The sequence below is a fragment of the Malaclemys terrapin genome, chromosome 15 (genome assembly GCF_027887155.1).
Source record: "Malaclemys terrapin pileata isolate rMalTer1 chromosome 15, rMalTer1.hap1, whole genome shotgun sequence".
In the NCBI taxonomy this organism is placed as follows: Eukaryota; Metazoa; Chordata; order Testudines; family Emydidae; genus Malaclemys; species Malaclemys terrapin.
The window spans coordinates 18,417,295-18,442,444 of NC_071519.1; the positions used below are offsets into that span (position 1 = coordinate 18,417,295).

The 25,150-nt window shown below is 52.7% G+C and overlaps 1 protein-coding gene across 1 annotated transcript in view; it reads left to right on the top strand.

Moving 5' to 3' along the window:
* VSIG2 (V-set and immunoglobulin domain containing 2) overlaps nucleotides 1-20,788 on the top strand; it is a 32,541-nt gene extending 11,753 nt beyond the window's left edge. Inside the window, exons 2-7 of the mRNA XM_054049496.1 lie at nucleotides 5,452-5,615; nucleotides 7,389-7,596; nucleotides 8,412-8,570; nucleotides 13,469-13,588; nucleotides 19,342-19,489; nucleotides 20,551-20,788. Of these exons, the coding sequence (XP_053905471.1) occupies nucleotides 5,452-5,615; nucleotides 7,389-7,596; nucleotides 8,412-8,570; nucleotides 13,469-13,588; nucleotides 19,342-19,489; nucleotides 20,551-20,692 (941 nt within the window). The 3' untranslated portion in view covers nucleotides 20,693-20,788. The remainder of the gene's footprint in view (nucleotides 1-5,451; nucleotides 5,616-7,388; nucleotides 7,597-8,411; nucleotides 8,571-13,468; nucleotides 13,589-19,341; nucleotides 19,490-20,550) is intronic.
* Nucleotides 20,789-25,150: the final 4,362 nt, after the last annotated feature.

Sequence of the window (25,150 nt, forward strand, 5' to 3'; positions counted from 1 at the left end):
TCCCAGTGAGTCAGTATAGCTTTTGCCAGCCCAGAGGTTGGGCAGCCAATGTCTTACATTTTCACAATGTTTTGTCCAACTTTCATAAAGTAAATACATGGTTAATACGAGTTAAAAAGGCCAGGGACACTTCCTTGTGAAGAATCTGTGTAGCAGATCATGCTAGAGCTGTGAAAATGTCCGTTTTTGATGGAACTTTAGAGGCAGTGATTTATCATGTATTTCTGGCAGTGCCCAAAATGTGCTGCTATTGCTAATGTCTTTCCAAACAAAAATGAGGCACAATAGGACTTCTGTAACATTTCTGTGCTACCTTAATCTAGATGAGATGATTCTGTGCTGACTTCATTCTGGTCACTTTGTGCTTTACCTAGGAGTAAAACTAGGGGTTATATTTCCCCACTGCTTGGAAACCCAGCTTATTAAACTGGATAATGCCATTGATCTATTTACAGTAGAAGGTTGATATAGAGTTGTAACTAACATTAAGACTGATGCCCACTCTACATTTAAAACTAAAAAGTGGCTTTGTAAAAATGACCTGGGTTTCCAACTCTATTGTGTCCCAGTCAGGGCGGAGCGCCTTGTGAGGTGTCTTCACACTAGCTCAAGGTCACAGCGCAAGAACCTAGAGAGCCTCCTGAAGCACGGTGATAGTTTTGATTTAAATGGACTTGAACTGTACGAAGAATTGAGGACACTGTCACCAATGTTGCCACATGCAAAATCGGTGATGGACATTGTACAGTTTATTCATACCAGCAAACTTGTTGACATATATCCTAATGTGTACGTTGCCACTCGTATTCTACCGACAATTCCTGTAACAGTAGCATCAGGAGAACGGAGTTTCTCAAAATTAAAGCTCATTAAAAACTATCTCCGTTCTACAATGAGTCAGGAACGCTTGACTGGTCTTGCTATTCCTGCAATCGAACAAGACATCACTTTGTCTTTGTCATACAATGACATTATTACTGCTTTTGCAGCCAAAAAAAGCCAGAAAGATCGCTTTTAATTCAAAACAACTCCTTGTTTCAATACCTCTTCATATCAATTTCCAATAAAATGTTGACAAATTAAAACAATTATATTATTTGCATCATTCTGTCAAATCAGAATTTTTTCTATAGCGCTACTTCTTTAGTGCTAGTCCATCAGCATTACAGTGTGCTTAATTAAGTTAAACTGGGTTTAATAACATGCATGTGGCAAGTTTTCCAATACTGTAAGCTTACGTTTGTGTTGTTAAGAGCAAGTCAGGCACAGGGGCACCAGTTTAATAATCCCGCCTAGGGCACCATAAATCCTAAGGACGGCCCTGTTCAAGCTCCTTTCATTTTGCAGTATGCTATTTCTACTTCAATCTGCTCTTTTCTTGCTGTAGCAATTAATTGTTAAATCTGATCTCTTAATGCCAGTAATGTAGACAATCCCTGATCTTCCAGCTCCCCTTGGTCTTCACTATGTAGGTGGCTTGTTGTATGTTTGGTTAAAACCAAATGGCTTTTTGATGCATTTTTACTGCGATCTATCCCAGAAATTCCCAGAGTGTCACAAACTTCTCTTAAATGCTCATCTTTTCCTCCTCCCTTCCTAAGAATGTCCGTTAACTCTCTCCCAGCCAGCCCTAGTACTTGCAAACAATCAAATCTTCCCCTCTTACTTCCAGAGAAAACTTTATGCAACATCACTTTTCTGTTGGCATTACCTTCTGGCAGCTTTTCCTGGAGCAGCCTGCAACCGCTCTAGATAGCTTCCTCTCTGGAAGATCACTGCAGTTCAGTGCTCACCAAGTGTTACACTCCCATTCAGGGATCATGGGTTTCAAACTGAGCTTTTATTAAACTTTAAATATATGGTGCAGCCGGCACCAGCCTCACACCAGCTCAGTCTCTTTGGGACACAACAACAACAACAACCCTGATGGGACCACGGTGTTCTCCACATTATAAAGGGGCAGGGCACAGGTAATTTAACCCTGACATTCCCTTGTGAGTGCTACATAATCAAGTCACCTCTCAATCATTTTGATAAGCTAAACAGATTCAACTCTTTTAAAGTCTCCCACTCTAAGGCATTTGCTCCAGCCCTTGAACCATTTTGGTTCGCACTAAGAGCTTATGCGGACTTGCTTGTCCATTATGACTTTTCAGAGTCCCTGCTTTCCAGGAGACAGAGTCCCATTCTTTATGTGTGGCCTTCATTCCCTCTTTCTAGATGTAGAACTTTGAGTTGGCTGTATTCAAATGCAATTTGTTTGAATGCACCCAGGTGACACATGGGTCTTTTTCCTGAGAGTGTACAGTTATTCTCAGCCAGTAGGAGTACTCCCACTACTTTGCATTTGCCAACATTGAATTGCACGAGCCACCATGCTGCCTATTCACCTGCTGTGACACTGTATGGAATAAGAGGAATACTTTGTGATGTTATTGATACCGATATTATAAAATTGCAAGGAATCGGACCAGATATGCCATGTGAGATACCTGCGACAATGTTATCATTTGCCAAGTAGGATAATCTTGTTTCTATGTTTGTATCACCTTTTGTATTGTGATTTAGAGATATGTAGGGTTTATCTGTATTTCCAAACTTGTGCTGTGTTTCTGGGTGACGCCCCCACACAGATTGGCATCAGCACTGCCTAGCCTGTTCGATGGTCCATCAACGGTCATCAGTGGTACAATGAACCCATGGAAAGGAGCCAGAGGATACACCTTATGAGTCAGCAAGACATGTAGGGGCAGGCCTGTGGACTGAGAACTCTAAGGATGTTCCATGCCCATGTGCTGTGAACCTTGTGTTTGGGACACAGGAACTACAAGCCACATGCCAAAAGGAATGTAAAGGGCAGCTGCCCATCGTCTCCATTTTGTCTTCATTCCTGCTTCTTACCTCTGGAGTGACTTTTCTACAAACGAAGCTCTGAACAAAGGACTGAATGACTCATCCAAGCTGCGGATGTTCTCCAGAGGGACTTTCAAGCCAGCAACTCACCAATACTGCTAAAAACCTGATATATGGACTTTGAAGTCTCTGTATGTATCTGACTACTTTACCATTTAATAACTCTCTTCTTGTTCTTTCTTTTTTCTTTATAATAAACTTTAGAACTAGACACCAAAGGATTGGCTGGCAGCGTGGGATTTTGGGTAAGATCCAAACTAATACTGACTTGCCAATGTGGCTGGCCCTTTGGGTTCAGAAGAACATTTTGTATAGTGAGCAGAGTTTTAAAATAACTTCTCGCTATACTGGTCCTAGGTGCTGATTGGGAGCCAGAGGACTGGAATGCAATAAAGGGGGCTGTGTGATTTCTTTTTCAGCTTCTTGATAACCAGTGTGGGGATCAGGAACACAGTTTGCGACTGGGCGGTGAGTCTAACTTCAGGTTAACCACCAGTTTTGGGAGAATCTGTTCTCCCTTTTGCAGCCTGCCCTGACTGTGGCATTTTCAGTGAGGGCCACCCCAGGCACCCAGTTCACACCTGTCATGGTGTGATCTCTTTAGAATTCCTCCCACACTCCACAGAGATTCCTAAATTCACTTCACATCTTTCACAATTTGCTAAATAATGTTCTTTTGATAGTCAGTTTCTTGGGCATGACAAACAAGTGTTCTTGATAGTCAGTTTCTTGGGCATGACAAACAAGTGTGGATCAGTAGGACTGGTCGGGTGGTCTGGGTTCCCCACTCCTGCTTTGTAAATATCCTCTTGGCTACTAAAAGCCAGGAGTTTGCTCTGATTTGTGGGCTCACGTTGGGCATTGTCTAGGAAGGGGCTGGTGATTTTGGGAAATGGTCTCCAACCCAACAAGGAGCACAGGGTGGAGATGGGCTGTCCTTTCACCCCTGGAAGTCACCCCCACCCCTGTTTGTGCAGAGACCCTCCCTAGTGACTCTGGTGACAGACACCGAAGGCCACGTCCCTCCGCATTCCTTTCCAGCCCCTCTTCCCTTAGGGCCTGATCCAAAGCCCATAGAAATCAGAGTGATTCTTTCAATTGACTGTAACAGAAGTTAGATCAGGTCCTTAACAGGCATCTGGAAGGAGAAAGTGCAGGATGAGACCTAGACTGACAGACTCACAGGAGATGAGAGCATCCTGTCAGCCCACGAACTCCCTTTGGGCTGGGGTATCTTTCCTGTCCACCCACCACACCCATCCCTTGCTAAGGTCCATTTAACACTTGCCTGAAAGTTCAACGAAGTGGAAAATGAAAGGAAGGAAAAAACAGTATCTGGGCAGCACAAGTTTTACCTGACATGTTGTTACTGATCACACGTTTCTGTTCGGAGTTGCAGTGTATATTGGTACAACGGTAGTTGTTGGGGCCCCTTGTGCAGGGCGCTGTACAAACACAGGAAGAGACAATCCCTGCCCCACAGGGCTCTCCCAAGGTCTGTGGTCATCCAAGGCTGCCATGCTCGGAGGAGCAAAGGCAGGGGTCAGTGTCATGATAGAGTAATAGAGCAGAAAGGGGGGGTGCTGTATCCTGGAGGGTTTTGGGGGTTAGGACAAGAGGCTTGTGTCTGGGGTAGTGGTGGAAGAGGGGCAGGCAATGGATGGGCTTGCAGAGGAGGGCAGGGTGAGAGTAGTGAGCAAGAAAGCCGATCTTAGCCGCATAGGGTTGCCAACTGTCTGATCGCGAAAACCCAAACACCCTTGCCCCGCCCCCTACCCCGCTCTGCCCCACCCCTTCTCCAATACCACACCTCCATTCTCTTCCCCCCCCCCATTGCTTGCACTCCCCCACCCTCACTCACTTTCACCAGGCAGGGGGATGGGATGCAGGAAGGGGTGCGGACTCTAGGGTGGGGCAGAGGGGTTCGCAGTATGGGAGGAGGCTCAGGGCTGGGGCAAGGGGTTGGGGTGCAGGCTCTGAGCTGCGGGGTGTGGCCAAGGGGTTTGGAGTGTGGGAAGGGGCTCAGGGCTGGGGCAGGGGTTGGGGTGCAGGCTCCGGTCAGGCAGCGCTGATCTTGGACGGCTCCTGGAAGCGATCAGCATGTCTGGCTCCTAGGCACAGGGGGGACCAGAGACTCTCTGTGCACTGCCCCTGCCTGCAGGCACCACCCCTGCAGCTCCCATTGGCTGCAGTTCACGAACAATGGGAGCTGCAGAGTCGGTGCTCAGAGTGGGGGTAGCACGTGGAGAGCCCTTGGCCGCCCCTGCGCCTAGGAGCCGGACGTGCTGATCGCTTCCGGGAGCTGCGCAGAGCCAGTGCAGGCAGGGAGCCTGGCTTAGCCCCGCAGTGCCACCGACTGGACTTTTTGGCCTATTAAAATCTCCCAGATTGCTTTTAATGGTCACCATGAGATTGAGGCTGATTCCAGGAGACTGACAGCCAGTCCAGGAGAGATGGCAACCCTATTTAAGCCGCAGGGTTTTGAATGGACGGGAGGGCAGGGACAGAACGGAAGGACTCATTCACTGTCCTCCACAGGTGCTGGGCCGTGTGTGGAGGTGACAGTGCCACAGGACCCCGTGATGCAGGAACGAGGCTCCAGTGTGGAATTTCCCTGCCACTATAAAACCTCGGTTGACAAAAATTTCATGCTGGAGTGGAGGTTTGCGCCAGCCTCTATAGCGCCTGAGCAGGCCAAGCAGGTAAATTGAGGGAGGGACCGGGGTCCCAAGGGGAGGAGCTTGGGGGGTTCCTTCAGGGCCTGTGGGGAGCTTTCTTCAACATGTTACTGCTTCCAGCCCAGGGAAAGCCTGGTGGGGATAGTTCAAGCTCTTGATGCCTGAATGAGGAGCTGATGCGGAAAGCCGGGGTGAAAGTTGTCAGCCCAGGCTGAGGGGCTGGTCCACAAATAACCACCAGGGAACAAGAGTGAGGCCAAGGGAAAGCCCCTAAAGGCTGATGGGCTTGTCGTTAGAGCAGGCGGGGCTACAGGATAGGCCACTGGAGTGGGACTCGGGAGACCTGGACTCAACTCTCAGCTTTGCCATTAGTTCTCTGGGTGCCTTGGGCAAGTCACTTCCCTCCCTGTGCCTCAGTTTCCCCATCTGTAAAAGGAGGCAAATGCTGCTGCCCTCCTTTGTCCAGCACTTTGAGATCCATGAAGGACACACACTACATAAAAGCTGGCTGTTGCTTTTTCCCAACCAATATCTTTTGCGTCAAAAAATGACGTTTTGTCTAAACGTTTCCTGAAAGCAGCTCGGTTTGGTCCAAATTTTTGATGGTTCCAACAGCAACGAAAAGAATTGGAACCGACACAAAGGGCTCGCGCTCTCTCATTTCCGGAGCAATGCTGGCTGAATCCATTTCATTCCCAACTTTTGGTGGAAATTAAATTGGATTTTTCAAATGGCTCTAACATTATTGCAGAATGTGTGTGTGTGCGGGGGTGGGGGGGGCAGAGGCAGCCAGCCCAGAGGGGCTCTCAGATCCGAGTGATGTATGCCAGGGCTGTTAGAAACACCAGTGAAGCCACATATCCAAGAGCAGGGATGGGACCAGGATCAACTGGGAGGCTGGGGAAAGACTTGTGGAGACCTGCGAATGAGAAGCTCAGAGGCATGTACAATAGTGAGTGTCACTGCAGATACAACTGTGGTTTCGGACACCTAGTGGGAACAGCCAATGGGATGTTCTCATCCATCGAGGGGGAAGGATGGGCTTGTAGTTAAAGCCCTGGGCAGGGTGCAAGAGATCTGGGTTTTACTGCTAGCCCTGCCGCAGGTTTTCTGGATGGGCCTGTGTATTCCCCTGGGATACGCCATGTACGGACTGGGCGGGACTGTGTATTCCCCTGGGATATGCCATGTATGGACTGGGCGGGACTGTGTGTTCCATTGACATACACCATGTATGGATCAGGCGGGACTGTGTGTTGTATTGGAAGACTGTACATTCTGGGTACATCCTCGGGCCATTTCGCAGCCGTTCCGCGTGCATGCACGTGCTCGCTCTCTCTGTCGCTCTCTTTGTGTTAAATTCTATAAGGGCTTTGGAAAGCGCTGAGACGGCTGCTCTGTCTGGGTACCTGCCTGGCCCCTCACTGCCGGGTCTGAGCGCCTGGGACAAGCTGGTCTGTATCTCTGCTGGTTCAGTATCCCCTTTGACTTCATGTCCCACTTTGGGTAGTGTTAGCCGCTCCCTCTTTTGTGTTTCTTTCTCCTGGTGAATCTGTCAAAGCCCCTCGTCTCCCCCTCGCACGAGCCCCGAGGCTGCTGCTGGAGTCTCTGAAGCTTTCACTTTAACCTACTCTTCCAAGCCACATGCTTTGCAATGGCAATCCAGAGCCAGCCGGAGGGCAGGTTTGCTCGTGGCGCTGGGTGGCACTCATCCGATCCTTCTTCATTCACCGGGTCGGCATTGGACAAACCCCCATCTCTGAGGGGACCCCAGCAAACGGTCTCCTCTGCCTGCAGATCCTCTACTTCACTAACGACAAGCTGTACAAGCCCGGCTCTCAGGCCGAACGGCTCAGCCTCCTGCACGACCCTCCCACCACGGGGGATGCGACTCTTCAGCTAGCCAACATCCGCGCCTCGGACAACGGCACGTACATCTGTGAGGTGAACAACCCCCCGGACTTCTACGGCAGCGGCTCAGGGCTCATCCACTTCACTGTGCTGAGTGAGTCTGGGTACTGCGATCCCATGGCCCACCACGGAAAGGGGATCCCTGCTCTGAGCAGGGCCTGCAGGGCTGGGTCCAAGAACACCTGGGATCCATCCGTCTGGCTTTGGGGCGTGGGCTGGGATATTGCGGGTCCCTTGTCTCGCATGCATCAGTTCCCATCTGTACAAAGGGGTAATGACCTGGACCTTCTTGGAAAGTGCTTTGGGATCTCTGGGTGGGAAGTGCCAGAGAAGAGCAATTGAGGGATAGCTCAGTGGTTTGAGTATTGGCCTGCTAAATCCAGGGTTGTGAGTTCAGTCCTTGAGGGGGCCATTTAGGGATCTGGGGCAAAAATCTGTCTGGGGATTGGCCCTGCTTTGAGCAGGGGGTTGAACTAGATGACCTCCTGAGGTCCCTTCCAACCCTGATAATCTCTGATTCTATTACAATAGCTTTCCATTCACTGGCCTTTGTGTGGTGGTCTGGTACTACAGCAAAGAGGCCCTTGCAGAGAGCTAGATGGATGGCAGGGAGAAGAGTGGGTGGAAGGGGAAGGGGAAGAGGAGGGGAGGGGCCGGTGATGTGGGGAGCAGAATAAATGAGACTCAGTTAAACAAGGCAGTGACACAGGAATCATAGAATATCAGGGTTGGAAGGGGGTCATCTAGTCCAGCCCCCTGCTCAAAGCAGGACCAATCCCCAACTGTCAGCAGTGAGTGGGTACCAGCTGACGGCAGTGGCAGGGGAGACACCCAGTTGCCATGCTACATGATGATAGTGCATGCTCTGAGTACAGAAATCCATTGTTTTTTCTTCTCGTTTCCCATTAGTGCCTCCATCTACCCCTGTTTGTAAAGGGACAGAATATGCCCGGATTGGGGGCGATGCCACGCTGAGCTGCAGCTCTGTGGAGGGGGTGCCTGCCCCGATTTACGTCTGGTCACGGGTGGACTCCAAGACCTCGTTGCCATTGGCCAATATGGTGCAAGGTAAGTGGAGAGAGCCATCCCTTATAGACCCTCCTGTGCAGAGATGTGTAAAGCTTCCACTGACAGATTCTGAGTGATCTGATAGAAACAGAATTGAAGGAATCCAGACACCAACATATGACCTGCCATATTGGATGGGACCAATGGTCCATCACATCCAGTATCCCCAGTGCCTAGGCCTGATGCTTCCGAGGAAGGTGAAAAAGGGATCTAACCAATTTTACAAAGCTGTCCAGGGTTGGAGAAGATTCTTTCCTCCCCTGGCAGATAAGTTTATATCTGAAGCATGGAGATACACCCTGTTGTGATTTTGGGAATAACCAGTCCCTTTTAAAATCCAGGTATCATATTTAATGTTAACCTCCTGTGACTGTGTGAATTCGAGGCTCTTGTGGCCAGATATAGTCTGGAGTAACCAGCTGTGAGTCCCAAGTAAATCTCTAAAAAAAGAACAGGCGTACTTGTGGCACCTTAGAGACTAACAAATTTATTAGAGCATAAACTTTTGTGGACTACAGCCCACTTCTTCAGATGCATATGCATATGCATCCAAAGAAGTGGGCTGTAGTCCATGAAAGCTTATGCTCTAATAAATTTGTTAGTCTCTAAGGTGCCACAAGTACTCCTGTTCTTTTTGCGGATACAGAGTAACACGGCTGCTACTCTGAAGTAAATCTCTGGATCAAAGGGAATATTTTAGAAATTAGGAAAAAAGGTCAGGACCCAGTCCCACAAACTCTTTCTCACATGCATCCTGATATATGGAGTCTCAGATCCTATTAATCAGAAGGTACTACATTTATTAAAGAAAACAGCTGTAAACTACAGACACAAATAGAGATCCACACAGCTCAAGGTCCAGCTTTGTCTGCCTTGTTCACCAAGAACCACACACTCTGGAACTCTGTACCCCACACAGAGACATCTGGTGGATAAATAATATACTGCAAGTAAATACATTGCAACTTGCACAGTCCTGACACACAGGAGTAGTCTCATTGATTTAAATGAAAGCACCGACCGGAGTAGAGACTACTTATTTGAGTATGAGTTTGCAGGATCAGACCCTTAATCTTAGCTTTATAAACTTATTTTTCAATGCCATTTGCAGTTTCCTTTGCTACCAGTAGGTTGCACCTGTGGCTCCGTTTCAGAGGCAAATACCATGTCCTTGTTTGTTTGAATATATTTTAATGTCCCAGATAGAAGCTGTAGAAGAGTTGCTGCTCAGCTTCAGAGCAGTGGTTTTGCTCTTCACCGGGATTTCTTCCAGCGAGTTTGAACCAGACTAGCTCTTTAGAACAGATCTTAAAGAAAAACCCCAAAGGACACAGCCTAGAAGCAAAACCTCCTCTTCAAAGGCCCCTTTGAGTCCTTTTCAACAGAGGCTGATCAGAGGCCTGAATCCTTCATCAGATGCTGGGACAGTAGCTGGGTGAGAGATGCTGGTGAAGCTCTCAGTGGAAGTGGAACCAACTGTTCCCTTTCCGGGGTTAGCCAGTCTCCCGTGCAGTCTCACCTTCTCATATCTCTCCCCTTGATGTCTTGCAGTCTCCACTCCGGGGCTGTCTCTCCTCTGGACTCAGGGCAGGAAACCAGCATCTTGCCCGTTAATGCACTTAGGGACTGAAATGATGATGATTATTTCAAGGGCCAGTCTCTTTGCAGTCTCACTCTAGGGCAGTTAAGCCCTGGGGCATAGAAGGCACATGGCCTGTTTAAGACAACCTCCGGCTATCTGTCTTGATCTATAAGCATGAGCTTGTAGGAGATACAGGGAGGGGCAAATCCAGGGCCCAGCTCCACTACCACCGCTGACCACTGGGTGGAGCTATTCTCATCAGCTGTGCCTAGAGTGACTCACAACCGTATGTGCCAGCCTCAGGGCAGACTGTTAAGAAGCAGGGCTCAAACCCCAGACCAGTTGGGTGTGTTCTACACTTAGATTTCACCAATCAAGTATCAAGTGTGAACTCCTCAAGTTCTACCACAGCCTTGCTATAGAGCAGCGGTGGCCAAACTTACTGGCCCTCCGAGCCACATATGACAATCTTCAGAAGTTCTAGAGCCGGGGGTTGGGACTTCAGCTCTGTTCCTGCTGAAGCCATGAGCCCCAGCAGGTGTGCTCCACAAAGCTGAAGCCCCAAGACCCCCCTCCCCGCTGGGCGGAAGCCCCTACCCCACCACCCTGCTGCAAAGCAGAGGTCCTGAGCTCTCCCCCACCCCCCAGTCTGGTAGGTGAAGAATGGGGGGGGAGGGGCTCCACGAGCCGCACTTTAATGTTAAAAGAGCCACAGTTTGGCCATCCCTGCTATAGAGTAACAGCCAGTCTCCTGGGGCACTCTGCTCTACCTTGCCACTCTTGTAAGCCTGTCTTTGTGATAGATAGGGTAAGGAATGGTGTCCCTAGCCTCTTTTTGTCAGAAGGTGGTGATGGACGGCAAGAGAGAGATCACTTAGAATATCAGGGTTGGAAGGGACCTCAGGAGGTCATCTAGTCCAACCCCCTGCTCAAAGCAGGACCAATCCCCAGACAGATTTTTGCTCCAGATCCCTAAATGGCCCCCTTAAGGATTGAACTCACAACGCTGGGTTCCCAAACTCAAACCACTGAGCTATCCCTCCTCCCCAATTCATCATTACCTGTTCTCTTCATTCCCTCTGGTGCACCTGGCATTGGCCACTGTCGGTAGACAGGATACTGGGCTGGATGGACCTTTGGTCTACCCAGTACGGCCGTTCTTACGGTCCCTTACACCAAAAATCACAATAATATTCAGGTTACTCCCAGTGGACCAGTCACTTACCTCAAGTCAGATGTACCTTAGATCTCAAACCAAAGATAATGCTTGGAGCCAATCCTATAATAAACTAACTAAAGATTTATTAGCTAAGAAAAAGACATAAGGGGGCTATTGACAAGGTTCCAGCAAGTAAACATACGCGCACAAATGAGTTAGTCTTAGGTTCTAAAAGGCAATAGAAGCTGCTGCGTTATGCAAGCTTTCTATGTCCTTTAGAACAGTGGTTTTCAAACTTTTTAGGCCGCATGACCCTTTCCAGATAATATAGTCCTCTGCCTCCCCTCATCAGCAGTGCAGAACTTCAGAGCTGGATGGCCAGAGAGCAGCCGCTGCTGGCTGGGGCATTCATGTTGTTTGCAGCGTGGAAGGACTATTTTTTTTAATCCCCTTCCCATCCCGCCACGCAATACCCACTCCCACCCACTCCTGCTTTGTTTCCTGAATTTTTATCCCGCTCCCGCTATTATGGCAGTGGGTCCTGCGGGGCCCACGGGATCCCAGTCCCACTGCAGGGCTCTACTCTGAAGGCAGCACCGCCACCAGCAGCAGCACAGAACTCCAGGGCTGGGTGGCCAGAGAGCGGCGGACGCTGTTCATGTTGTTTGCGGTGCGGGACTCATCCGCCATTATAGGATTTTTCTCACATGCCCCCAACGAGAGCTCGCGTAGCCCAGTTTGAAAACCACGGCTTTAGAGCTAAGCAGGTTGGGGATCCTTTGCTTATGCTTAGAAAATATTGCCCTGGCCAAATTCTAATCCACATAGCCTTCTGGTCTCCCTTTATTCCCTTCCCCCAGAGTTCAAAGTGATGGGACAAGTGTTGGCGCCTGTCTCCTCTTCCTGGGTGTGGGGGGGACAATCAACAAAGTCTTTGTTCTTCGATGTTTCACAATGGGTCATCCAGTTTCAATGAAAAAAGCAACAGAGGGTCCTGTGGCACCTTTAAGACTAACAGAAGTATTGGGAGCATAAGCTTTCGTGGGTAAGAACCTCACTTCTTCAGATGCAACCCCTCTGATACTTGACACCAGTTTCAATGGGCCTTGTGTGCAGGACCAGCACTTTTAATTAATTAATGCTTCTTTCCTGGTTGGTGAGGTATACAGGTTAACAATGCAAACACTCAATATAAGTTAGGGTGACCAGATGTCCTGATTTTATAGGGACAGTCCCGATTTTTGGGTCTTTTTCTTATATAGGTGCCTATTACCCCCCACCCCCATCCCGATTTTTCACATTTGCTGTCTGGTCACCCTAATATAAGTTTACACTCTGGGATACAGATGTTATATGTGAGATTAACACATACAGCAACTCACAAGCATGTCATAAAGTCCCAACACCGAACACATTATAACTCTAACATCTGTTGTAACAATGCTAACACACTGGTGAGCCAGGCTGATTTCCAGCTGGGCATTTGTCAGTGTTCAGTGAGTCTTGGCATGAGCTGGCACCTGCTCTGCAAGCATCATAGGCTGCTTCTGCCAAGTCATCTACAGAGCTTGAGCACCAAACCTTCCCCGACCCCCACACAGAGAAGGACTGACTGACAGCAGACTCTGGCCTTTCAGAAGCCTTTCCCAACCAATCACCCAGAGGTGCCCAGTGGCCAATATGGGCTATTTAGGACATGGTAGGGAATTGGGTTGCAAAGCCGCCTTGCTGGACAGGGTGCTAGGCACACATGCAATTGTGTGAATTACACAGGCCTAGCACATGTGCCCGTGTCTCTCTCTAATGGCTGGTCCTAGAGAGGAGAACAGTCTGCTACTTGCTCGCAGCTAGTGGAGTTCCTCTAACTCACGTGGCAGTGGCCTTAGGAACTGAAAGTCCCAGCGTCAGTCCCTGCAGCTGACCACGTGCTCACGGTTGGCTACTCCTGCTCCCCCTCCCTGCCTCTCCTTGTGCAGGGTAGAGCTCGTCCCAGAATCCAGGGCATCTGCTGCCCTGCACCCTTTGGAAATGCTGCCAAAGCCCACTGCTGAGTCCCACTGCTCTCTCTACCCCACAGCCGCTCCCTCTGCTAGCACAGGGGGGTTCCTCCCGGTGCCTCTGGCATTAATGATTGTCCTGCGGCTTGTCTCCTTACAGATGACCAAACAGGGAAGCTGCAGCTGACAAACCTCTCGCTGGCGTTCTCAGGGACCTACCAGTGCGTGGCCTCCAACCAGTTCGGCCACGCCAGCTGCCAAGTGACAGTCAATGTGTCAGGTGAGATGTCCGCCCTCTTTGTGTCTGTGTGCCCACCGGGAGTGCTGCCTTCTGCCCACATGGCCCAACCCCTCCTCTGCAATATGCCTGCTGGCGCCGAATCCCTGCTATGCCAGGATCCAGTGGGCATCTGCCAGTAAAGCTCCTTGATGCATCTGGCCTTGGAGACTGGAGCGCTGACCGAGAGCAGTGATTGGAAGGGCTGAGGTCACATGGGACCAGCACAACCTTTACAGTCCTGCAAGGAGACAATGATCATGGAGCAGCGTGGATGTGCAGGGAACTGGCTGAAAGCCTACAATCCCCGCCGAGTGGTCTCTGCTGAAGCCATGCTGCTGTGGAGGTGGGGGTGCACCTGGAAGCAGGGAAGAGGCCATCGATTTCCATGCATGTTCTGAAATCTGTGTAGTCCTCAGGGTGGCAGTGGGCTTTGGGGGCTGGGCTCCACCCACCAACAATTCCATGTGGAGGCAAGTCCCACTCCCCAATGGAAAGATAGGGGCAAACTTCCCAGGCTGGACTCGGTTTCTACGTTTCTCTTTGACGCCAGGGCAAAGCACAAGCGTGTGTGCAAGCTGCTGGCCAGCGGACATGTCTTAGTGGACACAACAGGCTCTTTTCTTGTGTCCTGGCTACAATAACACGCTAACTGGGACGTTGTGGAAGAAATGAAAAGATGCAGAATGTCTGGGCCCAGACAGGTAGTTCAGGAGCTTCACGTACTGTAGCTAAGCCAGAGGGAGAAGCTTTGGTTTCCTTGTGAAATGCTAGTTGTTCTGCCCTTCAGTGGCGTCTAGAAAACATGCTGGGAGTTGGACAGAGAGCACAAGCAGCAACGTCTCTGGATGTTCATCTGTGGAGCTTTCATGTGCACCAAGCAGGGCAGAAAGCAAAGAGACCCTGAGAATAAAATGTCTTAGGCCATGCATGCAAAGCCGCACCCCGGCTGCCTACCCTCTACAACGGGTAAACACAGGGCTCCAGATCAAGCCAATGGGTTTTTTTGTTGCTACGGGCACTTTTTTTTTTCAAGCTGTTAGATTTCTGAGGCAGCTTTTCACCATGGCAACCTATTAATATCACATAGTGTTGGTTGATTCAATTAAGGTAAACGATCCAATCTGCTCCTCGGGGGGGGGGGGTAATCAGGAGGGTCCCTATTTCTGAGCCCAGATCTCAGAGCGCAGCCACAAATGAGCCGTCCCCTGCTAACGAGGGCCAGGTTCCATGCATTGGCTTCTCCTATAAGAACCTCCAGTGGGCTATTTACAACTCTGCCTTGTCCTCCTCTCCTTCTGCCTTCTTCTCTCCACTGAAACTTACTGTCCTCAAGGTCACCTGCAAGTGCGACCTCTCCCTGGCCATGTCTCCCACTCCCCCCATCCCTTGTCCCCTCCCCTTGGTTTTAATGCCACCGTCCTGCCATCTCCCCAGCTACCCCTCTCTCTACTGCGCGCTATCTAGCTGTCGTTGGCCAGCGGGCACCATTGAGGGCTCTAGCTGCCGCACTGGAGAATCGGCAGAAATGGCCACTGTTATTCCTAGCACTTGTGCTGCCCACTGCCAAGTTAAGGTGGGGCTTGTCCTCGCCTGTCCCTGCTTTCTCTGCAGATATGGCGAAGACATGAATAGCTGCTCTCAGGGCCGGCTCTAGGGTTTTTGCTGCCCCAAGCAAAAGAAATTTTTGGCTGCCTCCCACCCCAGCCCTGGGCTCCCCCCCGCACTCCCCTGCTGCCCCAGCCCTGGGTTCTCCCACACACACACACACACACCCCCTGTCGCCCCAGTGCTGGGCTCCCCCCTTTCCCTCCCACCAGTGCCCTCCCCCCACCCCAACCCTGGACTCTCCCCCAACCTGCACCCTCCTGCTGTCCCAGCCCTGGGTCACCGGTAACTCGCTCTCAGGGCGGGTCATTCAGCAGGAATTTTGGATGTGCACAGAACACAGACAGGATTGGTTCCCATATGGTTACAGAACTGCAGTAAAGTGGAACAATTTTCAGCTTGTGTGATTGGAGGATATCTGGATGCATATTTATAAGACTGTCCTACATAAATGAGGAAAAGTTGAGGTGTCTTTATTATTCTTTTCTTCCACTCTTTCTATGGGGAATTTGCCAATGCAATATCACGGTCTTCCTTTTAAACAAATAAAACTAAAAATAAAAAGGCAATGGCTGTTGAAAATAGCAATTCCAGTCCTAATAACCACTGGGAAGCATTCCTTGCTCAATTTTATCCTACTTTTTCTACAGCAAGTTACAGTGGATCAGTATATTTGATCTGGGAGAAATGAAGTAACAGCTGCCCGAATTGAGCTTGAGCACTCCTGAATTTTGAGGTGATCAAATCTGGAGGGCAGGTGCTAGATTCCCTTTCTGAATATTAGCTATATCTGGAAAGGAAAAGTCAATTTCTGCTTCCATGGCTCAGAAGTGGAAATCCTTCTAAGTGCCTGGTACTGTATCTAAAGCTGCCCAGGTCCAGAGCCTCCCCTCCCATACTTTTCATTTTAAATTCTAGTGGGATCCACGTACCTCCCTTGCTAGGCTTCAGATAGAGAGGGGCACTGTCCATTTAGTCCACCCAATTCCTTCTTTGGGGGCTGCAAGGTGAGGTCACCCCAGTATCCCTAATCCAGTCTGGGGAAGTCTTCTGAAGGGGATATCTGGGGCAAAGCCTTCTACTCCTTGGGCACACTTGTGCCTAAGCTGATTGGCGCCGCAAGCCTGGGAGGCAGGAGAAGTGAAGCAGCAACGGCGTGCTCGGGGAGGAGGCGGGGCAGGGGTGAGCTGGGGCGGGGGGGTGCCTCAGGGTGGGGAGCTGCCGTGGGTGGGGTGCCTCAGGGCGGAGGGGGCGAGCTGCCGCGGAGGGGGGTTCCTCAGGGCGGGGGCTCGGGGGCGGGGGCGCAAGGTGGAAGTTTCGCCTAGGGCGCGAAACATCCTTCCACCGGCCCTGCTTGTTCCCCATTCCCAGTGCCACCCCTTTCGACTCACAGCAAGCTGCAGCATGGCTCAGCTACCTCATTCTCTACCCCTCCCTTTCCTGTTGATAGCTGCCAAGGGATTGCGGGGAAATGTAGTTCTTTCCCTGCGCCAGGGCTGGCTCTCTAGGCAGGGAGCTGGCCAAGGAAGTACAGCTCCCAGGGTCCCGTGGGTTCTCAGCTCCCATGCTGTATCTCCAGCTGCTCTATGGCTCCACTTCTGCAGGGTTGTGAAAGGGGAGGAAGTGAGTAAAAAAGGATGGCCCGAATGCCGCCCCCTGCAAATGTGCTGCCCCAAGCACCTGCTTGTTTTGCTGGTGCCTAGAGCCGGCCCTGGCTGCTCTGTTCCCGTCCCCAGGAGAGAGACAGGCCAGCTCCATCCCAGGTGCAGCCCAGAAACCGGATTGATGGGCAGGTGGGGCGGGGATTGGAGGACTTCCCAGCTGCAGTGCCCTCAAAAGGAACGTCTTGGATGAGAGTAACTGTTGGGACCGTCGGCATCGAGATGGTTTCTTGCTGATGGTTCAGAGGTGGGGTGTGGGGCTGCTCGCATTGTCCCGTCCCCTCCTGGAGGTGGCACAGGAGGTTGGGGAATGGGGGGGGGGCATTTATTGCTCCCTCTTCCCAGAGGGGCGGGACCTGTGTGCCCTGTCGATTGCAATGCCCTGGGTCCTGACACAAGCCTTGGGGAATGGGAGCTGCTTCTTCTCGCTCAGCCCCTCACCATGGGGCTTTGCTACCATCTAGTGGCCGATGCGCCAGCTGGTCTCTGAATTCCTAGGGCTGAGGCTTTTATCTCGCTCTGGCTGAGAGTACTCGCTCCTACCCACCCTGGGGGAAGCCGCAGCTGCTTTCTGCTCAGGCCTAGAGTCTGGCCACAGCATGGGGCCGCCACGCTCACCCATCTTCAGTCAGTAGCCCCGACGGGGAATCGCTTAGGATTCGCAGTGAGGGGTTTTTTATTCATCTCTTGTCCACATCAACCATTCTCTTGAGGGCTCCTTTGCATTTCCTCTTCTCCCTCTTTCCTGTTGCAGGGACCCCTGAGTTGAGATTTTCGAGCAGTCCAGTGGGAGGTTAGACCCAGATTTCACCCACTGTCCGGGAAAGTGACTGACGTTAGCTGAGGATCTGGGCTTAGCTCCTTAGGGGTTCATCCAGGGCATGGTCAGGAATGCCTGAGGGCTGGTCGGGATACACGAATGCCGCTTTGTGAAAAATGTCGAGAGTCCAACAATCACTTTCATTCCAGAACAAACCTGAGCATGCAACATGCTTGTGAAACAGAGAGAGACAGAGAGAGACTCTTGCCTTCCTCAACAGCCCAGTGGTTTGGGCCCTCCTCTCCTATGTAGGAGACCCAGGTTCAAATCTCTGCTGTGCCTGGTTTGGAGCAGTGTCTCTCCTGCATCGGAGACCTGAGTTTTGACCCATCCATTGTCATGAGAAGTTTTGGTTTCAACAAACCTGCCTTTTGCAATGACAAACCATGTTTGATGACAAATTCCCAAGCAGATCTCATATTCGGGCTCTGGAGTTAGAGTTCAAGGAAATCTTCTCCCTTGATGATTGCTAAGGACCGTATCCCATGTGTTGCTTTTAACGGTGGCCTCCACTAGTCAAGTCCCGTTTCCCCACTTGGCACATGGATCCCACTCAGGTCCCTGTGTTAATTAGAGCTTGCACCTGTGACAGCTCCCCTCTTAGCTGGCTTCACAGCCTGACTGAGCGAGGCCTAAAGGGACAGGTTGAGAGCCATCTGCTTGTTGGAAGGGTGTAAATGCCCCAGCTGGAGAGGCATTATGGTGGGCCAAGAGGGAGGAGGAAATGAAGGAAAGACAATGTCAGAGAGGCAGTCCCCTCTGAGTGGGAGCGAGTGGTGTGTGACTGGGAAGTCTCTCCCCTAGGAGGGGTGGCAGTGCCTTCATGGAGACCTTTAAAAGGGCAGAGCCTTAGAAAATGCCCCAACAGGGAACGCTCCTAGCCCGGCCCGAAGTGACCTGAAAGGGCTCCTCCAACTCCAGTTTCTGAGACTATCTTCCATCAAAACAAATCTGCTCTGTTGGAACGCAGAGAGCTCTCCCAGGCTCATCTTCTAGAAATGTCCGGTGATAAAGGGCTGGAGGGATAATGCAGAGCTGGGAGGCCTCGAGTTCTAATCCTGACTCTGATTCACTATGTGCCCTCAGGCAAGTCACTTCCTCTTGCTGCCTCAGTTTCCCTTTCTGTAACCTGTGGCTAGAAGAATGCGGCTGGGACTGACTCATGGGCTTACTGATCCAGGGGAGAGCAGTTGGTGCTGCTCCGTCTACTGGTTAAGGATGTGAAGGTTCCGGCCCCGCCCTCCTTAAAAAGTGTTGTGAACAGGGTCGCCTGGCTGAGAGGAGACAGAACGAACTCCAGAGAGTCGTTTTAATTATGTTATGACCAAGCAAAGGAGCCTGCAGCCTTTGCACCCATGACAGATCTATGTTGGTTAGGAATGTTTGAATGCTCTAGCGTCATCTCCTGGCCGTCCTTTCCGGGTTCTTACTCGGTCACTCTGTTTTCCGTTCCATCACTTCCTGATGTTTCTCTCTAGCCTTTCTTTCCGGGCTTTTCCTTAGGGCTCTTGCACACCTCAGTTGTTTCAAAGTCACTAAGGGACAAATTCGGGGCTTGTTATTGGCTGCTGATCACAAAAATCTAGCCAGGGGTGGGGGGAGAGGATGGCAAGCCCAGAGTTACCTCCTAAGCCAACCTTCACCTCTTGGGTTTGTGTTCCCAATAGGCACTTCGGAAGCTGGAGTGACCGCAGGCGCTGTGATAAGAGTGCTGCTGGCGCTCTTACTGCTCGGGGCAGCTGCGTTCTATCTGTTCTGGTACAGAAAGAAGGACAAGAAGGAGTCTCAATCCACGTTCACCGGGAACGATATAAGGTTAGAACCCCTGAGCAAAGCTTTCCCGTGGCTAAACCAGGCAGGGTGTGTTCAGTGACACTGCACGGATCAGTCTATAAAGGATCCGCTTGGCCAGTGCTTCGTACGGCACTCACAAGTACAACTGTGTGATGGCAGCAAGGGGAACCCTTCAGACTTGGCTTGTTTTCAGAGCTCACTGAGATTCCATGAGAGGCACCGGCCAGATTGCCCCAAAGGGCAAAATCCATCCAAGGCAGGCCCGCCATCAGTGCAGACTTCCCCGTCCCCCACCACCAGGCTTCCTCCCTGACCTACAGCGCAGAGGGGAGTTCAGTCTGTGCTTAGCGTCTCTGCCAAGGCTGCGGACGGAAGCTAGTCTCTAGTGTGGGGATGTGGACGCCGGTTCCCTAGAAACTGAACTGCGATCCACCAGCTCATTTCACATAGGCTGCCGAACAGCCACCCGGGGGGACAGCTGTCAGTCACTGCTGATCCAGGGCAGATTTGAGCAAAGTTGAAAGGCTCTTGCTGACAACCCCCCCCATTTCCATCCTGCTCCCAGGGGCTTGTCATCTTTGGGCAAGAGACACAGCTGCTGAAGCACGGATCTGCCCAGACATGCTGTTATCAGCGCAGGCAGCTGGTGGGGCTTTGAGAAGCAGGTGGCTTTGTGCAGCTAACACATCTTTAAGGTCTGGGATGTAGAATTCGCCGAGAGGTCCCAGGTGCACCTGGAGTTGAAGTTTGAGAATCAGGCACTGCAATTGTGCAGCCTCCGACCTGAGGGTACTTGCCGCTAGACTGGAAAATGTGCGGCACCGTGGGGCTGGCGGGAAGGATGGGGCAGGCGATGGGGTCATAGGTTTTCTCTGTCTCTAACTGACCTGATGGAGTGATTGTGGTTTCCCATAGGGAGGCTGGCAAGCCCCTAGGTACACGGGTGTCACTCTGCACCAGTGTGCTTTGTTAAAGGGACGGAGGGCTACATCCTTAGCTGGTGTCGGTTGTGTTCATGGATGCTGATGGAGCTCAGCCAGTTGGTGCCAGATCGAGCTGATGAGTTTCCTGTTTGTTTACAGGGAGGATGCCACTGCCCCGGGGATCTCAGACACCTCCTTGCAGAGACAAGACAGCGACCCCGGGAGCCGCTTCCTGGAGCAGCCGGTGTCAAGGCCAGAGTCTGTCAGCACCACCAAGTCCAGACTCAACATGGTTGTGTGAGCGGGGGGCGGCGCTGGCTCCTGTTCAGCTCAGAAACCTCAGCTGGATTTTGATACATGACCCCCTTTTTTTTTTTTTTTTAAATAATTAAGGTTTTTACTGTCTCCTATTTACTGCCCGGGGGAATAATGCAGGAACCCGTCGAATAGCCTAGTAAATACTTCCTCTGTTGTACACTTCACCTGGGTTGGGACACATCAGTCAGTATTTCTACATAACCACTGAGTATGCAAATCAATGTACCCTGATTGGCTGACACAGAGAGGTTTTGTATGGCTATTTCACAGTAACCGTGTTGTGTCTCCATTGGCCTCTGTTCTGACTGGCTCCAGGACTTGGCACTTCCATTGTCTCCTTGGTGTAGCTGGGGCCAGGGCCGGCTCCAGGCACCAGACAACCAAGCACGTGCTTGGGGCGGCACCTGGTAATGGGCGGCCAATCTTGGGGTGGCGGGGGGCAACCCGGTGTGGCGCTCGGCGGGGGGGCGGGGTTCCGGTGGCGCGGCGCTCGGTGGGGGATGTTGGGCGGCGCAGCACTCAGCGGGGGGTGTTTGGTAGTGCTCCGCGTGGGGGGGGCCTTCAGCAGTGCAGCGCTGCGCGGGGGGCGGAGATGTTCAGCGGCGTGGCGCTTGGTGGGGGTTTCGGCAGCGTGGCGCTACGCAGGGGGTGGGGGTGTTCGGCAGCGCTTGGCAGGGGGTGTTTGGCATCGCTCTGCGCGGGGGGGTTCAGCAGCGCAGCGGGGGGCGGCGGTTGTTCAGCGGTGCTTGGTGGGGGGAGTTTCGGCAGCGTGGCACTCGGTGGGGGGGTGTTATGGCGGGGCGGTGCTTTTTTTTTTGCTGCTTGGGGCCGCAAAAAAGTTAGAGCCGGCCCTGGCTAGGGCAGAGAGAGGCCAGCGGGACCTGAGTGAAGGGACGATAGCAACCAGTTGTGTTGCAGGGGAGAGGGATAGCTCAGTGGTTTGAGCATTGGCCTGCTAAACCCAGGGTTGTGAGTTCAATCCTTGAGGGGGCCATTTAGGGAACTGGGGTAAAAATCTGTCTGGGGCCTGGTCCTGCTTTGAGCAGGGGGTTGGACTAGATGACCTCCTGAGGTCCCTTCCAACCCTGATATTCTTTGATTCCTCCCAGTGTGGCAGCTCTGCAGAGCCCTTACCCTCAGGCACTGCCTTGCACCGGGCCCAGGCTGTCTGTTCCATGGTGGGCCGTCACCCCAGAGAGGCTGTGCAGCTCTTCCCCTGGGGATGGGGCCTCTGCCCCAGCGGCCTCTCCTCTTGCTCACAGCAGCGCAGCTCGTTGGACCTATGCCACTGGACCCCAGAGAAAATGGCCTGGGGCTGTGGTGCTGTAGGGAGGGTGATGTGCATGCTACACCCCTCGCTGCCACCCAGAGGGCTCCACAGTGCCCGGTGATGGGGGGGGCTCTAGGCGTGGGGTTCCGGGGACCAAACTGAGCCTTGTGCATGCTGGCAGACCCCGGCCCAGCCCAGCTTTGGCTCACAATGGTGGTGCTGCCTATGGCAGCTGGCCCAGGGCCCCCTGCTTTGCTGAGCCGTAGGGGAGAGGGGCGGGAAGGGGGGGGAGTGAGGACCAAGAGTCATTAACTCTTTAAACACTCCCACTCCGGCTGTGTCACGGAGCCCCCTCCTTTTTCCTGCTTCTTCTTTCATCCCCCATGTGCCCATTAAACGAGACGCTCTGGTGCAGCGAGGACGACCGATGGGGTCTCCTGCCAGTCGCTCGCAGGCCTGTCCCAGGCCTGCTGCCCTTAACCCCACAAGGGCACTGCTAGTCCCTGAAACTCCCCCCACTCACTCCCAATAACGGGCCCAGAACCGCAGGGAAAGCCCGAGTCGTAGCAGGGAGTCTGGTCGCGGCCACGATTTACTCTGAGTGAGCTCAGGTCAGCCACCCCCCGAGCCCTCCCCCATCCCCACAGCTGTAAAATGCTTTGAGAGCCTTGGAGCTGTGCCCAGCACCCCCAGGCTGTGTCTGGGCGGGAGATGGACCATCCTCTCTTCACAGGACTGTGGTCAGTACCCACACTATACTGCCTCTCAACAGCAGTGGCCTGGCTCCTTTCCAGCGGGGGGGACAGAATACCTGGCAGTGCCCAGCCAAGGGGTGGGTGCATTGTAAGCACCGGGAGTAGGTCCCAGCTGCTAGATGAAGGGTGCCTATGGACGCTGGCGGTGTTCTCTCTGCAGAGGGAGTGAGAATGAGACACCTGTGGGTGGGGGTCCGTGGGGTGAGGGGTCCTTGTTTGGAGAAGGGGGAGAGGGAAGATTCAGCAATGAAACACACCTGTGCCAATGCACTGGGCTCTCCAGAGTGGGGTGTGGGTGCAGAGACGTGTTAGCTCCCAGAGACTGGAAACACCAGCCGGGCAAAGGACTACGCTGCACTCTGGGATCATAGCAACATTCCTTTATTGACATTCCAACTTCGCTGGAGAAATCACATGCAAAACCAAAAAGAACTATAGAAAAACCACTCGGTGTCGGCACACGCTCCTTACAGCTGTGTCGAGGCAGGTGAGGCGTGCATAGGGGCAGGGACCGGGGGGAGGGAATGAGGCAAGCTGGGGGCAGGAGGAGTGCACGGCCAGAACATGGCAAACGGGCATGGAGGGCTATTTTCATATGCTGCCGCTTTGCAATCTTTCTCTTTTGTGGCCCTTTACCAGAAAGCTATTTTGTATGCAGCTTGCAGTCAGGTTTCCAGGGGAGTCTGTAGTCAACAAGATCAGATTGGAGGAGCTAAGAGGGCTGATGATTGGTGGGGGGCCGGGTGGGAATAGCACGCACAGTCTGGAATAAAGGGGCAGTAGGACTTCAAGTGAGGCCCTGGTTACTATTAAAAAGGGTGTTTTAAAAAAAAACCAAACCAAACCAAACTCTATGCTAGTAAAACAGCTGAGACCGTTCAAAGCCAAAGCCTTGCCTGGTGGCAGGGCGAAGAGTGGGGCTGGGTGGCTAAGGGAAATTCACGCTCGTTACCTGGCCTAGGAAGGCGAGTGCAAAGAACGAAGTGTCATGCGGCATGCAAGGGGCTCTGCGGAAGCCAGGCTGCAACTGGACAGGCTGGGCATTCCACCTCTGTGGCCAATTGGGGCTGGCGGGAGGAGCCCGCCAAGCGGGGCTGTCAAAAATACAGGCTGCCCCTCAGGCTATGTCGACAGGGCAAAGACAAACCCGGGGCAGCCGACTCGGGCTGGTGGGGCTGCAGGGCTCTTTCATCGCTGTGGAGACTTCCAGAGCCTGAGCTCTGGGACCCTCGCACCCCACAGGGTCCTGGAGCCCAGGCTGCAGCCCGAGCCCGGAAGTCCCCACAGCAATGAACCAGCCCAAACCCCATGAGCCCGAGCTGGCTGACATGAGCCAGCCGCGGGTTTTTCTTTGCTGTGTAGACATACCCTGAGAGAGCTTGGACTCTGCCAGAGCGGCACGGGAGTGAGGGTGGGGGATGTGCACCCTCTGGGGGGGTGATGGAGCTGCAAGGGAAGGAAGGGTGGGATATGCAGGGGGCACGGGGGTCTATGCTCTGGGAGGAGGCAGGATGTCACATTGCCAGGCTAAGCGGAAGTGAAGGGGACACTGAAATCCAAGGGGTTTCCTGGGGAGGCCGGAGAGTTGCACGTCTCCAAGCCAAGGCTCCATGGGACAATATTTCTTCTGAATGGTGATGGGTGTCAGTCGGGGCGAATCAGGAATGGGGCTGGGCGGTGTCTTCTCTGCAAAGGGGCTGCTCCATCCATCCCGTCTCAGCCACTGCAAGTAGAAACAGCCCATGAGCCCTGGGCACTGCGCTGCAGCCTCCCCCGTGAGGGAAGGAAACCCCAACCAGCCTCCACTCCTCCTGCAGAGCCTGGCCAAGGCAGGGAGGTGGTCACTTGCAACAAAAGGAGTTTAGGGCTAGAGTGTAGTCAGCCCAAGGAGCCATCTGTCCGTGAGGCCCAGCCAGGCTGTGCTGGAATGCCAGGGGTCAGAGGAGGGCAGAGCTGGCCTGGTATGGGGGCTGTAACCTTTCAAAGGCTGGTAGACCTTCCACTGCAAGCAGGAGCTCTCCTGTGAGTTAAGTTCCCTCTAAGCTGCGTGGCCATGCAGCAGCCTATTAAGTGCCACGGAGGCACTCAGGGCTGCGGTGGGGAGAAACGCCTCTACCCCAGCCCAGGAGTTGCTGCGGCGGGGAGAGAGGGCTCTCCCCGCTGGCCCCAGCACGGCCCCAGCCCGGCCGCAGCCGAGGGAGAGGCGCCTATCCCGCGGCCCCAGCCCTGGACCTTCCACAGCGAGGACAGGCACCTCTCCCCACCAGCCCAGGTGCTGCTGCGGGGAGAGTGAGCTGGGGGGAGTCCTCTCTTCCTGCAGTAGCCATGGGGCAGCCTGCACCCCAAACCACTCATTCCTGGCTCCACCCCAGAGCCCTCACCCCCAGCTGGAGCCCTCACCCCCTCCTGCACCCCA